The sequence below is a fragment of the Macrobrachium nipponense genome, chromosome 6, assembly GCF_015104395.2.
Source record: "Macrobrachium nipponense isolate FS-2020 chromosome 6, ASM1510439v2, whole genome shotgun sequence".
In the NCBI taxonomy this organism is placed as follows: Eukaryota; Metazoa; Arthropoda; class Malacostraca; order Decapoda; family Palaemonidae; genus Macrobrachium; species Macrobrachium nipponense.
In genome coordinates this window covers 133,169,042-133,182,668 of record NC_061108.1, presented here as the reverse complement: position 1 = coordinate 133,182,668, position 13,627 = coordinate 133,169,042, and the positions used below count along the sequence as shown (strand labels likewise).

Sequence of the window (13,627 nt, the reverse complement as noted above, 5' to 3'; positions counted from 1 at the left end):
CAGTCGTCCTATTGACGGCATTGGTGGTTTTATAGTGTAGGGTTCCGGGTTGCATCCTGCCTCTTTAGGAATCCATCACTTTTCTCACGTGTGCGCTGTTTCCAGGAGCACACTCTTCTTCTGCATGAGTCCTGCACCTACTTCAGCTTCTAGTTTTTCCAGGTTCCTTTTCGGGGATCTTGGGATCGTGCCTAGTGTCCCTATGATTATGAGTACAATTTCCTCTGGAAAATTATTATTTATTATTATTATTATTATTATTTTTTTTTTTTTTTTCTCTATCACAGTCCTCCAATTCGATTGGGTGGTTTTTTTAGTGTGGGGTTCCGGGTTGCATCCTGCCTCCTTAGGAGTCCATCACTTTTTCTTACTATGTGTGCCGTTTCTAGGATCACATTCTTCTGCATGAGTCCTGGAGCTACTTCAGCCTCTAGTTTTTCTAGATTCCTTTTCAGGGATCTTGGGATCGTGCCTAGTGCTCCTATGATTATGGGTACGATTTCCACTGGCATATCCCATATCCTTCTTATTTCTATTTTCAGATCTTGATACTTATCCATTTTTTCCCTCTCTCTCTTCAACTCTGGTGTCCCATGGTATTGCGACATCAATGAGTGATACTTTCTTCTTGACTTTGTCAATCAACGTCACGTCTGGTCTGTTTTGCACGTATCACCCTATCCGTTCTGATACCATAGTCCCAGAGGATCTTTGCCTGATCGTTTTCTATCACTCCTTCAGGTTGGTGCTCGTACCACTTATTACTGCAAGGTAGCTGATGTTTCTTGCACAGGATCCAGTGGAGGGGATTTGCCACTGAATCATGCCTCTTTTTGTACTGGTTCTGTGCAAGTGCCGGGCATTCATTTGCTATGTGGTTTATGGTTTCATTTTTCGTATTGCACTTCCTACATATGGGAGAGATGTTATTTCCGTCTATCGTTCTTTGAATATATCTGGTTCTTAGGGCCTGATCTTGTGCCGCTGTTATCATTCCTTCAGTTTCCTTCTTTAGCTCTCCCCTCTGTAGCCATTGCCAATTGTCATCGCTGGCTAGTTCTTTAGTCTGTCTCATGTATTGTCCGTGCATTGGTTTGTTGTGCCAGTCCTCTGTTCTGTCTGTCTTTCTCCTGTCTCTGTATATTTCTGGGTCTTCGTCTACTTTTATTAGTCCTTCTCCCCATGCACTCTTTAGCCACTCGTCTTCACTGGTTTTCAGATATTGCCCCAGTGCTCTATTTTCGATGTTGACGCAGTCCTCTATACTTAGTAGTCCTCTCCCTCCTTCCTTTCGTGTTATGTATAGTCTGTCCGTATTTGCTCTTGGGTGTAGTGCTTTGTGTATTGTCATATGTTTCCTGGTTTTCTGATCTATGCTGCGGAGTTCTGCCTTCGTCCATTCCACTATTCCTGCGCTGTATCTGATTACTGGCACTGCCCATGTGTTTATGGCTTTTATCATATTTCCGGCATTGAGTTTTGACTTGAGTATCGCCTTGAGTCTCTGCATATATTCTTTCCTGATCGTGTCCTTCATCTCTTGGTGTTTTATATCCCCTCCTTCCATTATTCCCAGGTATTTGTATCCTGTCTCATCTATGTGTTTGATGTTGCTCCCATCTGGTAGCTTTATCCCTTCAGTTCTTGTTACTTTGCCTTTTTGTATGTTGACTAAGGCGCATTTTTCTATTCCAAACTCCATCCTGATGTCCCCAGATACAATCCTTACAGTCTGGATTAGGGTATCTATTTCCTTGATGCTCTTACCATACAGCTTGATGTCGTCCATGAACATCAGATGGTTGATTCTGTTGCCTCTTTTCTTGAGTTGGTACCCGGCATCCATCTTCTGTAGTACTTTTGTCATGGGAATCATGGCTACTTATTATTATTATTATTATTATTATTATTATTATTATTATTATTATTATTATTATTATTATTATACATGGATATATATGCACTGAAGAGTAAGACCTGTTTTGCCTTTCTACCTAGATAAACCACAATCCACTTTCCAGTCATTTTACCCGTTAAGTTGAAGCTTGCTAAGGGAAGCCTTCAAAGTAACCCTCAGCGTTATAAGCACAAGAAAAACGTGTGGGAGAAGATAGGAAACGGAAGCCCCATTATTTTTACATTTTTAGAGGAAGTGGTCGCTATGACATTTGCATTTGCCGCCCCTTATGAATGCAAAGGTCAAACCCGTCTTTTAGCTTGACTGCAAAGGTCGCGCCAGCCCTTATCTTGACACACTCTCCTGTTTTACTCCTTGTTATGGTGTAGACTGCAATTTATGATCCATCCTCTACAGCAGCACTGAATTCTGCCGTGATATTCAATGATGGAATTTCGTCTACTAGTGTGGCTTTCCGGTGACATCTGGCAACCCTCCGTGGCTTTTCCGACCACAGGCCATGGCACTGAGGAATAAAATTCTTCTCTTTGCCTTTTTATGTTTTATTATGAAAATAAAGTTATAACACTTGCTTATTTATAGAAATTAATTTTATTGAAATCCTTTATTTTTCTTCGTCAAAAATACTTTATGCTAAGCTAGTGACGTCACGGAAAATAATGCTACATCGGAAAATATGGCATTCTAACCATTAAATCAGAACTGCGTATGGTAACACTGCTAAAAACCACTGTTGAGAAGAAAAACGGCAACGCTGCCTCGGTGTCGAACTTCTCAGTCTCCCTGAGGATTTGCAGTTTGGACTTTTATTGCAAAAGTTCAAGCGAAGATGCAGTGAAATTACTACTCTAATACTATTCTCCTTGCATTTCAATACATGTTTACCTATTTATTAATTTTTTCCCTTTTTCCCCTCTGTATTTCCCTTTACCTCTTCATACTTCTTCATAATGAACGCCATATTCTTTGGAAGCTTGAATTTCAAGCCAGTGACCCCCTGTGGTGGGTTGTTCCATATTAATAGTATTAATAATTAACGTTTAAAATTTGTAACCTGTAGCTTTTGAATGTGGTATTATAGCCTTCAATCTCACTTACTAAGTTAGTGTCGCGTTTAAATTAACAGATCGAAATGTATAGTAATATACTATTTTTCAAAATTATAAGTTCCTCGTTGGACTAGTGGTTTCCGCCATCGGCTACCAATCCGTTGGTCCGAATTTCGATTCTCAGCTGGGCCAACGCGGAATCAGAGGAATATTTTTCTGGTGATAGAAATTCATTTCTCGGTATAATGTGGTTCGGATCTCACAATAAGCTGTAGGTCCCGTTGCTAGGTGACCAATTGGTTCCTAGCCACGTAAAAATATCTAATCCTTCGGGCCAGCCCTAGGAGAGCTGCTAATCAGCTCAGTGGTCTGGTAAAACTAAGATATACTTTTCAAAATTATAAAATTTCTCGTAGAAACGCGTAGAAAAATGTGACTAAACTCTGCGGGATTTTTATGTGAATTTCATTACCCTTTTTCGTTCATAACTCTGTCATTTTTAATCACAAACAGCAATGGCATATGCTCTCATAATATGCTTGCTTGTGTGGTTCATAAATTCATTTTTTCATAATGGCCCTTATTTGGGTATTTTAAAAGATAGGTTCATATGTTATGTGAAGACCTAGACACTAAATTTATTCCTTAAGGTCTTTGCGTTTTATTTGCACTATTTTTTTTCTTTCGTGCGTTAAACTATTCAAATTCATTTATTTTGTTACATGATCAGTTAATTGACGCACAAACTTAGTTAGTCCTGGTGTTTTGATTGTGAATTTATCTATAATTATGTACTGAAAATTTTAAATAAATAAGTTAACTCGATTTTGTTGTGCTATTATTAAAGTTTATGACAGACTATCAGTTCATCATTTAGTACTGTAAGGTGTATATATATGTATATATATGTATATATATATATATATATATATATATTATATATATATATATATATATATATATATATTTATATATTCCAAAACTAATAATAGCACAACAAAATCAACCTAACATTAATTTAATTTTTTTGGTAAATAATTGTAGATAAATTCACAATCAAAACACATATGTACTATATATGCATATCGATTAATAAAAAAAATGTAATACAACTCCAGTAACTTACCTTAATTGGGTTTCCAGAGAAGTCCAGGTCCTCGAGCGAATCCTTTATGTGGTGCAGAGCCTTGGCGGGAATCTCTGTCATGTCGTTGAAGGCCAAGGAGACTTTGCTCAGTTTCCTAGAAAGAAACCAAATTTACACAAGTTTCCCGTAGCGCTCTCTCCTCTCTCTCGTCTCTCTCTCTCCCTCTCTCTCTCTCTATCTCTCTCTCTCTCTCATCACACATACACACACACACATGCAGCATATGTATTTGTATGTATCAATAAAAAATATACAGAAAGAATGTTTTATATTTAATTGTCAAAATGTAAAATACACGCTTCATGTATATTTTTGTACTGACGCATATACCGTGTATGTGTATGAATGTATGCATGTTATTGTATGTTCGTGCACTTGTCATTGTATTTTATGAATATTTTAAAAATACGACCTTAACCAACGAAACGCCAACTCCATACGTTAAGTTTCGCGGGATAAAATGCGGATGTAGAGTCCTGATGCCCAGCGAGCTCAAATGGAGCGTTCGGAGAGCTGCATTTTGATGCAGGGAAATTTCGTCGACGTGAGTCAGTGAATTGAAATTCAGAATCAATTCCTGGAGGCTAGGAAGCAGCGCGAAGACGTCCTTGGGCAACGTAGTCAGTTCATTGTAGCTTAAGTCTAGCGTGGTAAGGTTCGCTAGTCCTGCGAAGGCCTGTGGGATTGGGTTTGTCTGGTTAGTCTCTAGCTATAGTTGGGTGAAGGTGGAATGAATATAATGTTAGCGTTGCTCAATAAAGCATTATTCACACTTTTATATCTGTGAATGTATGTGCAATAATGATAATGAAGCCATGTCTCTTATTTTTAGTCTAGCTTTAATGTGGTTTCACCGTCAGTCTAGTGTTTTTGACAGATGGAACCTCTCTGAAAGCCTCACCAGACGCACCTTTTCATGAATATCCGCCAATTTATACTTACATATATATATATATTAATATATATATATATAATATATCTATATATATATATATATATATATATATATTTATAAATATATTATATATATATGTGTGTGTGTGTGTGTGTGTGTGTGTGAATGTATGTGTAATAATAGTAATAAAACCATATCTCTTATTTTTAGTCTAGCTCTAATGTGGCTTCACCGTCAGTCGAGCGTTTCTGAAAGATGGGAACACATCTTTGAAAACCTCACCAGACGCACCTTTTCATGAATATCTGTCAATTTGTTGTTCTTGAAGGAGAGATACTGAAGGAGCGGCAGATATCGGAAGGCCCACTCTGGCAGGATCCTCACGTCATTATCGGAGAAGTCGACACTTAACAATTTCTCGTTGTTGGAGAAGGTGCCTGTGGCGATGCTCTCAATCCTGTTCCTGGTGAAGTCGACGCGGGTGACTTCGTCGGGGAATACGATGTTGTCTGTTGGATAAACGGGGAAGTTTTACCTGATTAATGAAGGCTTCTTTCGGAGGGTGGTTTGTTTCCAAAAGGCGACTAGTTATTGAGAATATTTTCCCAAGAAATAAAGTTCATACTGGTTGGTTTATGGAAGGAAGAGGCTTCCTTTAAAATTGGTGGAATTCGTAGGCCTATGTTGGTAGAGTGTTAGGAAGATTATTTTTTTTTATTACTGTCATTCACTCGGTGATCAGGGGTTATTTAAACTAATTAGAAATCTGTGGGATGTAGAATATTTTTTCATGTAAAAATTCTTTTGTGCGGGTATAAAAGAAAAAATTGTCTACGTTACATGAGACACATGAAAAAAAAAGTTTTTACACGAAGCATACGATATTCTCTGTATACATGAAATATATTTTCTGTTTATTAGCATGGTTCTATGTTTGATGTGAAAGTTTTCTCACGCAAATTTTTTCTATTAAAGGGCTAAACAGAATATATACAAATACATAGTACTATTTTCTCTTGGTGCGAGAAACACGGCTAAGCTGGAGCGAGAGAAGAAGAAGAAGAGAGACAGAGGAGAAGGCAGAGGAGAGAGAGAGCAGAGAGACGAGAGAGAGAGCGAGAGAGAGAGAGGAGAGAGAGAGAGAGTAGAGAGAGAGAGAGAGAGAGAGAGAGACTTCTCCTTGTGGACAGGTCGTGAGACATTTTCTTTATGTATTGGGAAAGATATGGATCTGTATTGTTCATAGGAGAACAATAGGTCAGTAGGATGAGAGATTTCTACAGAGAAGAGGGTCTCGTTTGATAGTTAATGCGTAGTAAATGCAGAGCGTAGCTTTCACACTATAGGTAAAGGCCATGGCAGTTGCCTTAGAATGTTTTAGGTTATTGATTTATTTACAGAGAAAAAGAATTTACTACTTACGTCAAGCTTCTCCGTACGGGGCCAGTGCCGTTAGAGTGCAAATCACGTGGTGCACTGTAGCCATTGCTAAAGTTGCACTTCGGTCTAAGTTGCATTTTTTTTTTTTTTTTTTTTTGTTACCTCCGTTCCCACTTCCTTTCTTCTGTCTTGCTGTTACTGTCAACTACTCCAACTCCCTATTTCAATGTTTAAAGCACTAAATGGCTGAACGTGCCTTAGTGCTTGGCTTTATAAAGCCGAATTTTCAATAAATCAGAACCACTTACATCAAGGTGAAGTTGAAACTGGAAGGGAAAAAAAAGGAATGGATATTTTCCCTTACCTGGAAGTGAAGTTATATTTCTGTCCCTGCAGTCCAGGGCTTCATTGCGCGCTTGCAAAATGTCACCAGGACACCGACACAGGGAATCGCAGATGTCGGTGTAAGTAATTCCGAACAGGAAACCCGACGTTACTTGAAGCAGTAACGGCAAGATGGCCAGTGCTGTTACTCGTTTCATTTTTCGGATTCTTGGAGGTTGATGCTTTCGGTCAACTGACCTGAAAGACGAAATGTGATTCTTGTGTGTTTATGTAGTTTTTTGCTGAGGAAATATAGTTAGAAGTAAAGTATTACGGAACAATGGGGCTTCATTGTCTAATCATCCGAGGATTTAAACATTGTCTTAAGTATTTTTTACAAACTTTTTTTTTTCAAAGAGAATCGTTTATGTCAGGGACCTGTAAGATTTCGGGAAGGGGAGAGGCTAGGAATGTACAATTAGTCTATTACCGTAGCTCGTAGCATGTTAAATAGGGAAACAATGACAAAGTCATCTTTATCTTTGCAATTACGAGACATTATACCAGGTTTAGTTAAGTTTTGTTTTATTAGACGGTGAATGTGAAGGAGGCGGCCGTACGAAGATATCGTTCATCAATATAATTTTTTTGGCTAAACTTTAGAGAGGGGTAAACGTATATAATGAAGCACGGATGATTGGGAAATTTACCGAGGTAATGGGAAATTTATCGTCTGTTGTTTATATTTTTACTTTCATCTCCGAGAGGCAGATACTAAACATGAACAAAAGACTGCGAATGTGTCATTAACTCCAAATTTCTCGTAGTACAGTAAGTTCCAGAAGTGAAGCGTCAAATTTCAGAATTGATTGTACTTCTTTAGAAACTCGGGGAGTTGCCAGTTAGTATATTTTATTTCAATTATTGTCATCCTCTTTATCCGATACGTATCAGTGATTACCTGTAGAAGCACAGAAAGTATTTCTCCAGTGAATGATCAGTGTTAGTTCAATAATTGTTTATTAAAAAAAATAAAAAAAAAATAAAATCCCTATAGAAACATCTGCGGTTCTCAGTGTGTGATATCAAGTGTTCACCATTGAGTGGCAGCAGGAACCGAGTGCATAAGCATTGGCCTAATATGATTTGTAAAGTAACTTTCTACTTTTATAGCGTTATATCGAAAATTATTATGACTTCTTTTGATAAAGCACAAAGAAGTTTAGTCTCTGATTAAATGAAATATAGATAAGACATAAGTTGGTGTGAAAAAAAAAAACCCGAAATCCAAGTTATATGCGCGTTTAGCATTGGCCTCATGGGTAGGCCTATTCACGAATCAAGGAAATAAATTTTCCAGCTTGTTAGTTAATAATTTCATCGAATTCCTCAATTGTGCAAATTTTTGCACGTGGAATTGCGTTCAGAGTCGCATCAAACAAGTATTTTCGTAGGTTTCCACCTTTTTTTTTCAGTGCATGAGTGAAACTATTCTTGTCCATACGGTCCGGAGTGTGAATATGCTTGGCGAACATTATTTTATTTCTAGTATCTCTGTTATGCTTCTCTCTCTCTCTCTCTCTCTCTCTGCTCTCTCTCTCTATCTCTCTCTCTCTCTTCTCCTCTACTCTCTCTCTCTCTCTCTCTCTCAGAACCTTTTTATCTAGTCAGGAATAACCAGAATCGAGCACTAGGCCTATTGGTCATTGCTCGGGTGCTTCTTTTATATATATATATAATATATATCTATATATATATATATATATACATATATATATATATATATATATATATATATTATACACACTTATACATAACATATACATATATATAAACAAAACTCATAAAATTCTGTTATACAATAATGCTTGACTGGATCGAACTGATTACTGGTTGCCCGTGGAAATATAAATTTCGGTGATATCACTCCCTTATGATACGCCCACTTACGCAAATTCAGTCTTAAATTTCGCGGTTGGAATATGATTAGAAGATTTGAGGTAAAAGGTTGAAGTGAAAAAGGTGGAGTTAGGATTGTGGGTAGAGGTCGTGGTAGAGGAGGAGGAGGGGTGGTTGGGGTTTGTTGTCTTCCTACTTAACCAGGTTGTGATTTTACGGGTGTTCTGGTTGCTTGCGAGTCTTTCTTATTTTTTATATAGTGAGTGTGTTTCTCAGGTGCAAGGACAGGTCCTGGTGTCGGTCCTAATGGTTCTATCTTTGCCTAAATAACAAACAGCGGCCCTGCATTGTAAGCCTTGCTATGCCCGGAACTAGGCCTAGTAACCTGAAGGTAGGAGCAGCAGCAGTTATAGCCTTTCTCGAAGATGGTGTTTTATGCTCGGTCCTAGAAGCTAAAATCAGAACTACCAACCACACCCAACTTCTTTGTTGAAAGTAGGTGCATTCATGGTTGATTATGTTTAATGTTGCGGAGATTTTCTCTTTACATTCTATTGATACTTGTTGATACTTGCATGGTTTTATGCATATTTGCCAAAATAATTTATAATACACTATGATGTTAAATATGTTTCCACTTTGCTCGAAATATACATTGGTAATGTTGGTAATCCTGTGTTGAACGAAAATTTCAAATTGTTTCGTTTCGATAGTTGAAGTAATTACTGTACTTTAAAATAATAACTGTTACCGTAATTTTTTCTTATGATTGTTATAAATATCATAGATTTGATATTTTGTGCATCATATGTTAGCTTTATTTTGCTTGATAGAACTTTCATTGTAGAAAAAAAATAAGTTTTTCAACTACTTGTTGTAGTTGCCAGTTAGTGAATTTCGAACGAAATCCTCTAAAATTTGTCGCTTCACTTCTGGAACTTAGTGTACTATTGGCCAAAAAACTGGTGGCAGAGTTTCATAATTTTTCGTTCACCTGCCTGACGCACGATTCATGCCTTATTTATCTATTTTTCTTTTCAAAGATGGAAGAAATCATGTGTAATGGCATTTAAAACAATCACTGATATCTTTAAAACATTATGTTATGCTACTGTGTAAAACTATTTTCCATATAGCAAAATTGACGTGAACAAAACAAAGTGATAAAAAACGTCATATCACAACCATAGATATACATTACCAAATAGGTAGGAGACACCTATCACTAGTAGTATCGCATAAACATAGTCCTTAAATTATCATTTCAATATGAAGTTGAAGGTAGTTGAACTATTCCATTTGTTAAATTTTACAGAAAACATTGGAATCTCACAAAATGCTATCAAATATAAAAAAAAAAGAAAAAAAAAGCGATATCTTAAAAGTGTGAACCAGGCGACCTCACTCTATTGCTTTTGATGTTATGTGCACGGGAATCTAATGTCAATGTGTCATTTGTCGGTCTAAGAAACGTCCCTCGATGAGCGAGAGAATTATTGCACTGAATTCGGTGCAGGTTCCCTGTTGGAGAGATATCAAGAAAGCTTAATAAACCGGACAGAATCATATATAGATTAATCAAATTGTTTAAAGAACGACAAAATTTAGAACATGGGCCTAGAGGTGGAACACCTCGAAGCACCACAAGATAACAAGATAATACAGTAGTGTAAATGTTGCTGAACAACATTCATTTGTGAACTTTGAATTCTAGTGCCTCGTCACAACATTGCTGAACCAGGAATCATAACTAGACGCTTATGACTGGTGTCTGATGAATACTTTAGATGGAGAGGAAGAGATTTTTAAATCTACACTTGAAATCTTTGATAGTTGTCTAATGAATAAGTCTAATGAATAAGCAAACTTATCTTTGATGGATGAGAGATTCAGTTAGGCTTACTCTTTTTATTTTGTTTTTTTATCGTTGGCCAGTGAATACCACGGATAGGGGGGGGAAACAGTTTCAATGATGCATGCATGTTTTTCTTCAAAACCTAAAGAATACATTTTATTGGGAGATACTTTATTAACATCGGCCTAATCCTTCCATCACTCCTATACGCCACCTCCGCTCTCTTCTACATCTCAGGCGACTCGATCCGACTTCTCGCTACGAACTCCATCGCATGAAAGCATCACTAATGATAACGATTATTTTAAAATTCCCCGCACCGACAACGGACGCCTTAAAATTTATGTTTATAAAACATTTTCTGTTCAAAGAAACTTTATCTTTCATTCCACAAAATATGTGCATACACTCGTGTTACACCCTGTAGCCGTCAAAGAACAACCCTTGATTAAAGCAGTAGGGTTTTCTTGATAAAAAACAAAAAAACATATGAAATAGACTTAAACGAGAACGTCACCTTTCATATTCCTTATCCTTTCAGCTACTTATAATATGCTTATGGTAGTAGGTCTAGGTATACATGTGAAACTAATTTGAATTAATTTCTATTCAGAAGAAATGAATAGCTACAGAAAGATCAACCTAAGAAAGCTTTAATGAAAGTAAGCCTTTCTTAATGTATTCGTCAGTTTTGACTCCCACAGCTTTCCAACGTGTCCAAATGAAACAGGATGGTATGCAAGGAATTTGATAAAAAATAAGACTGAATTATATTCGTTAGATTTTTTAATGAATGCTTTTTTACTTTGAATAGCTAGGTCTGAGTTAATTATGTTAAGCATTTAGGAAAAGGATAAGAAGGCGAACATGGCTAATATTTATAATAAAACAAGAATAACGGGAATAATCAAACAATAAAGCAGATTAATATATTATATATAGATATATATATATATTATATATAGTATATATAGTCGTATAAATATTTAAATAATATTTACGTATCCGGGAGAGTATACTGCTGAAAATAGACCTAGGCTAATCATGTGGGAAAATCAGAAGTCCAATTTAGGCCCACTAAATGTGTCATGCAAATTATTTTATTGATCAAAGGACAAAATTAGTTTAATTAAACATCGTTTTCAAAGAATGTTAACGCCTTGATGTATTATTTATCGGCTGTAGGAGACGAATTAAATGACAACACCCCAATGCAGTACGCTACGTTGAGTCAAGACTCGAGCGGCAGCAAAGCCAACTTCAAAATCTTTGGTATGCTGTCACGAAGCTAGAGTTGAGAATAAAATTAGAAATCGTGGACCCATCGGTATATATTTCCCTGACTTTGCAAAATAATTATCTTTAATACGTTGAATAAGTCTACTCAATTCTAATGTAATTTATTTCAAGTATAGCACCTTTGAAAGGAATGTTATTTTTTGTTAAGTAAATAATCTGGCACCTGCATATGGCAATATTTTCATAACGAACAATGAATTAAGAAACTACGCCAATTCTTAGTTGGCCGTCTGTACATCAAGAAAAATATGTGGTGGAATTGCACACAATCCCTTTTGAGTCACGCGGATTTAGAGACGACGATGATGATGATGATGGTGATGATTGTTGTTGTAAATTTGGTTGATAACATCATTGTTAACACGAAGTACGTAATCTTGTCCCGGACGCACTAAAGTATGTTAGTACGCGTTGTTTACCTGCTCCGGCGAGCTATACCCGGGAATCACTACGACGAAGAGTTATACATGAAAATTCCTTCCCAGTTTATGAAGTGGTTAATGTTGTAGAAGTTTACTACAGTGGAATTCATCCACTAATCAGTAATTAAAGTATACTACCTATGGCATTAAGCATTGTCTTTTGTCTTTTCTTGGGTGTAACACCCTCTCAGGGGAAATTGTTTAATAATGCAATAAGCACACACACACACACACACACACACACACACACTACACACACACACACACACACACACACACACACACATAAACATGTCAACAATCTTCCATATGTAAATCACCAGCACAACTTTGTATTGTCAGTACTGATCTTGTAAACATCCTTGCAGTTGAGTAGATAATGATGAGTTCCCAGGGATCTTACCTATCAAGTTCCAGACGCTATTATTTTTACAATAACCCGTCTACTGTAGTATCATCTTCACTCTTCCTACCACCGTTTATCGCTAGTTTTTCACAGTAAACAGCGAATTCAGTACCGTATAACAGTAACTTGCCAACTTTGTACGAATAGCGGAACAGTGTGCTTTGAATAGACTAGACTGAGCGAGGTAGTTATGTAGACCCGAGTAATCTGATAAAAGACTTCCTTATCGACGAGATAAGAGAAACTAGGACTAAAGCACTTCGATGCTCCGTTAGCAACTTGTTTCTAAAGACGATAGGTCGTCGAATTTCTCAGCTTCAAAGCTAGTATCCGGATGAACTTTTAATAGTTGTGAATTTTCGTTTCCTGTCTGATCTTTTTGGGAGTTATCTCTTGTCACTGTTGGCGAAATGTCACGTTTATTTATATATATATATATATATATATATATATATATATATATATATATATATATATATATATAATATATATATATATAATATAATAATACGATATGGCAACTCGATGAGGGCTGTGTGGAGTTGGACAGACTGAAGCATTTTTTAATGTTGAATATGTTTAGTAACTATAAATATTCGTCGATTTACTTTTAGATGTCTACTCTTTTGAATCGTGAAGCCAATCTTTTATTGATGAAGCTTTCCATAAGTGTAATGTTATAACTGCTGTATCTCGTGTCCTTAAGATACCTTTAAGCAAGAATGGACGGAGACAGTATGTCGATGCGCTTTTCGTAAGTCTTGCAATTGGATGGTTGTTTAGAAAACATTAGTAAATACAGCACTGTTTAATTATGTGGCCATATTTTATTATTATTATTACTATTATTATTATTATTATTATTATTATTATATGGTAAGAGACTCTCCATTTGCATATATACATGGTCTATTTAATTTTAAGTAGCATCGCATTTTTTACTTTTTTCTTCTTCTTCTTTATAAAAATTGGGAACTCTGCAGTTAACAATTAACCAGCCTGTCAGTTTCATCTCTTATAGTACCGTATATTT

General features: G+C 36.4%; 1 protein-coding gene and 1 long non-coding RNA gene across 3 annotated transcripts in view; one reads left to right on the top strand and one right to left on the bottom strand.

The window, feature by feature from the left end:
- Positions 1-12,834, bottom strand: part of LOC135216251 (insulin-like growth factor-binding protein complex acid labile subunit) — a 16,746-nt gene extending 3,912 nt beyond the window's left edge. The window contains exons 1-5 of the mRNA XM_064251416.1: positions 12,592-12,834; positions 6,754-6,971; positions 5,301-5,518; positions 4,555-4,790; positions 4,094-4,208 (exon numbers count right to left, since the gene is read on the bottom strand). Coding sequence (XP_064107486.1) covers positions 4,094-4,208; positions 4,555-4,790; positions 5,301-5,518; positions 6,754-6,931 — 747 coding nt within the window. The 5' untranslated portion in view covers positions 6,932-6,971; positions 12,592-12,834. The remainder of the gene's footprint in view (positions 1-4,093; positions 4,209-4,554; positions 4,791-5,300; positions 5,519-6,753; positions 6,972-12,591) is intronic.
- The window catches only part of LOC135216255 (uncharacterized), a 149,841-nt gene that overhangs the window by 129,777 nt on the left and 6,437 nt on the right, over positions 1-13,627 (top strand). The window lies entirely within an intron of this gene.